The sequence below is a fragment of the Limulus polyphemus genome, unplaced genomic scaffold (genome assembly GCF_000517525.1).
Source record: "Limulus polyphemus unplaced genomic scaffold, Limulus_polyphemus-2.1.2 Scaffold3421, whole genome shotgun sequence".
Taxonomy (NCBI): Eukaryota; Metazoa; Arthropoda; class Merostomata; order Xiphosura; family Limulidae; genus Limulus; species Limulus polyphemus.
Window position 1 is genome coordinate 79,457 of NW_013669031.1, and position 3,073 is coordinate 82,529.

The 3,073-nt window shown below is 32.4% G+C and overlaps 1 protein-coding gene across 7 annotated transcripts in view; it reads left to right on the top strand.

Moving 5' to 3' along the window:
• LOC106469317 (fructose-1,6-bisphosphatase 1-like) overlaps positions 1-3,073 on the top strand; it is a 13,849-nt gene that overhangs the window by 8,718 nt on the left and 2,058 nt on the right. For all 7 annotated transcript variants that reach the window (XM_022397808.1, XM_013929807.2, XM_022397804.1 and 4 more), the window contains exons 5-6: positions 1,836-1,973; positions 2,352-2,468. In XM_022397808.1, coding sequence (XP_022253516.1) covers positions 1,836-1,973; positions 2,352-2,468 — 255 coding nt within the window. The remainder of the gene's footprint in view (positions 1-1,835; positions 1,974-2,351; positions 2,469-3,073) is intronic.

The window sequence follows — 3,073 nt, forward strand, 5'->3', positions numbered from 1 at the left end:
TAAAAAAAAAAAAGACAAACTTTAAAAAAAAAAAAGGGATGCAACCTGCCCGACATATCCAAAGAAATCAGCACTGGTAGAACATAATTACAAAATGGTCATATTGTAAACTTGGACCGACATCAAATTCTGGATGCGGCTCACAGTTGGAAAATCAGGAAAGTTAAAGAATCCTTTTATATTAAATACACTCATCTGAGGCCATGGTTTTGATGTCAGCAACCTCTGGAAAACGTCTCTCGCCAAACTATACAGAACGAATGATGATGATGTCACATAACACTCATCCAGATATACCTACACATAGAATCAAGTACACAGGAAAAAACTCTGTTACAGGACTGTAACACTACACACTTTGACCTCATTATAGAAGCCAATGTGTCGTCCTGTTCTAGAAACAGGCAGGAGTAGTCCATTAAAATCAAAACTGATCACTGTCTCAAATAACCTTGAAACACCGTATATTATGACAGTTGGCTAACTTTCATTTATTGCTGAGGTCTTCAGTATATCTTGTACAGTTGAATTTTAAAACCAACCTTTACATGATTCCTTGGTCTTTTTAATCTGAAAATATTAAAACAAACTTTAAAATGTTTATGAAGAGAAAATTTGATCAGCCTTATAGGCCAACATCTTTTATCAAGATTTTGTATATTTTTTATGCTTTGACCACTTTAGAGATAAAGCAATAATTATTGGAAACTGGACCACTTTCTACAATTTTTATTAATATTTTCTTATTTGATTTGAAAATAGTATCCTCTTGACTGTTGCTGATGATACACTGTGTATATTCTATATTTGTTAACACTGATACACTGTGTGTATTTTATATTTGTTAACACTGATACACTGTGTGTATTTTATATTTGTTAACACTGATACACTGTGTGTATTTTATATTTGTTAACACTGATACACTGTGTATTTTATATTTGTTAACACTGATACACTGTGTATATTTTATATTTGTTAACACTGATACACTGTGTGTATTTTATATTTGTTATCACTGATACACTGTGTGTATTTTATATTTGTTAACACCGATACACTGTGTATTTTATATTTGTTAACACTGATACACTGTGTATATTTTATACTTGTTAACACTGATACACTGTGTGTATCTTATATTTGTTAACACTGATACACTGTGTGTATTTTATAATTGTTAATACTGATACACTGTGTGTATTTTATATTTGTTAACACTGATACACTGTGTGTATTTTATATTTGTTAACACTGATACACTGTGTGTATTTTATATTTGTTAACACTGATATACTGTGTATATTTTATTTTTGTTCCTGATTGGTTGTCATTAATAATAATAACTTCCAATCAGAGTAATCTATGTACTTAGAGCAAAACTAAAAATCAACCTGGTCATCAGTAAAGGTAATTAACTATACTTTTGTTCCATTTCTAGTTATAAAGGTTAGAATACATTGTTTCATTTGGGTACCCTTGTTGTTAATATTATTTTCATCCAGAATCCTAATAATATCTCACGAGGTTTGACCAGTTTAGGTTAGGCTTAAAGTCATACGCTAATCTAATAATAATAAACAATAAATACAAAGTAATGACATTCGATATTCAAACTGGTATGACCAATACTGTTAATGAAAGTGAGGGTAAATAAGTAATACATTATATGTGAATAATTTGTAAGACTTAAGCCTTTACAGTTTTATGAAAGTACATCTCTAATTTGTCTTGTGTTGCACTTTGTCACTCGATAGTAAGAAGCTTGAGACCCATAATTTTGGTAGATATATATTTCTGAAAATAACTAAATCATTTTACGATATGTGTTGTAGGCCATTGGCGAGTTTGTTCTGACTGATCCAGACATGAGAATCAAACCACGTGGAAAAATTTACAGTATCAATGAAGGATATGCTTCTCTTTGGGACAAGACGGTGACAGAATACGTACGGAGAAAGAAGTACCCCGAGGTTGGTATACGATACTTTAATCATTTATTGAAATGCAGAACTATTTAAAACTAAATATCCTATCAGAGCTGTTCATGTACGAAACCCAGTTTTAAACTATCACTAGTGTAAAAGGAACTTGTTTTTTTACACTATAAATCAAAGTATTTCTATTATAATGATATTACACGTATACCAATACATTGCAAGGAAGAAAAGCTTTAAAAGTGTAAGATCACTACAATATATAAATGTACATGTTTTCTGGTTTTATTGAAGGGGGGGGGAGCTGAATTAATTGTTATTATCTTCTTTGATTTGGTATGATTGTATCAAGGCTCAAGATGTATGGATGAAAGGTTTCTTGAGGGAAAACTCGGATATTTTTATATTTAATAGAGTGGAAAACCATATGGGGCTCGGTACATAGGTTCTATGGTAGCAGATGTTCATCGGACAATCAAATATGGAGGGATATTCATGTACCCAGCAACTAAAGACTCGCCAAATGGAAAGGTATGATAGTTTTATCCTTATTGATAAACATATTAAAAGGTAATGTTATCCTATTGTTAAGCATATCAATATCAACAAGTAAAAAGATATGGTAATGGGATCCTTATTATTAAGCATATCAAGGTCACCAAATGGTACTTTTAAAAACTTCTTTTATGGAATGAAATCTTAGTGATATATTCTCCCTAGACATTGTCTAGTAGTTAAAAGTACCACCATACATGTTGGTAAGGCCTAGGTGGAGGACTGTGATCTGCCGCTTAAAATCCACCACACTTTCAGCTGTGGGAACATAATAACCACAATAATAAGAGTAACCATGTAGGTGGCAGGTGCTGATAACTGGTTACTCTCTTTCCAGCTGGAGGTACGGCAGCCAATCATTAGATATAAATTAGGAGTAGCTACAAATTAACCATTTAATCCCTGTGTTGTACGAGGTACTCTTTAGGTTCAATACTTTGCCTAAAACTTCCTCTAACATGGTTCAAGCACTAATTGTCATTATCAGTACTTGTTCTGTCTGTTGGGTCCTCACCTACCACACACACACACACCCATTATCTTGTCTGGCACTGCTCGATCTGACATTTAAATTGGTCGTT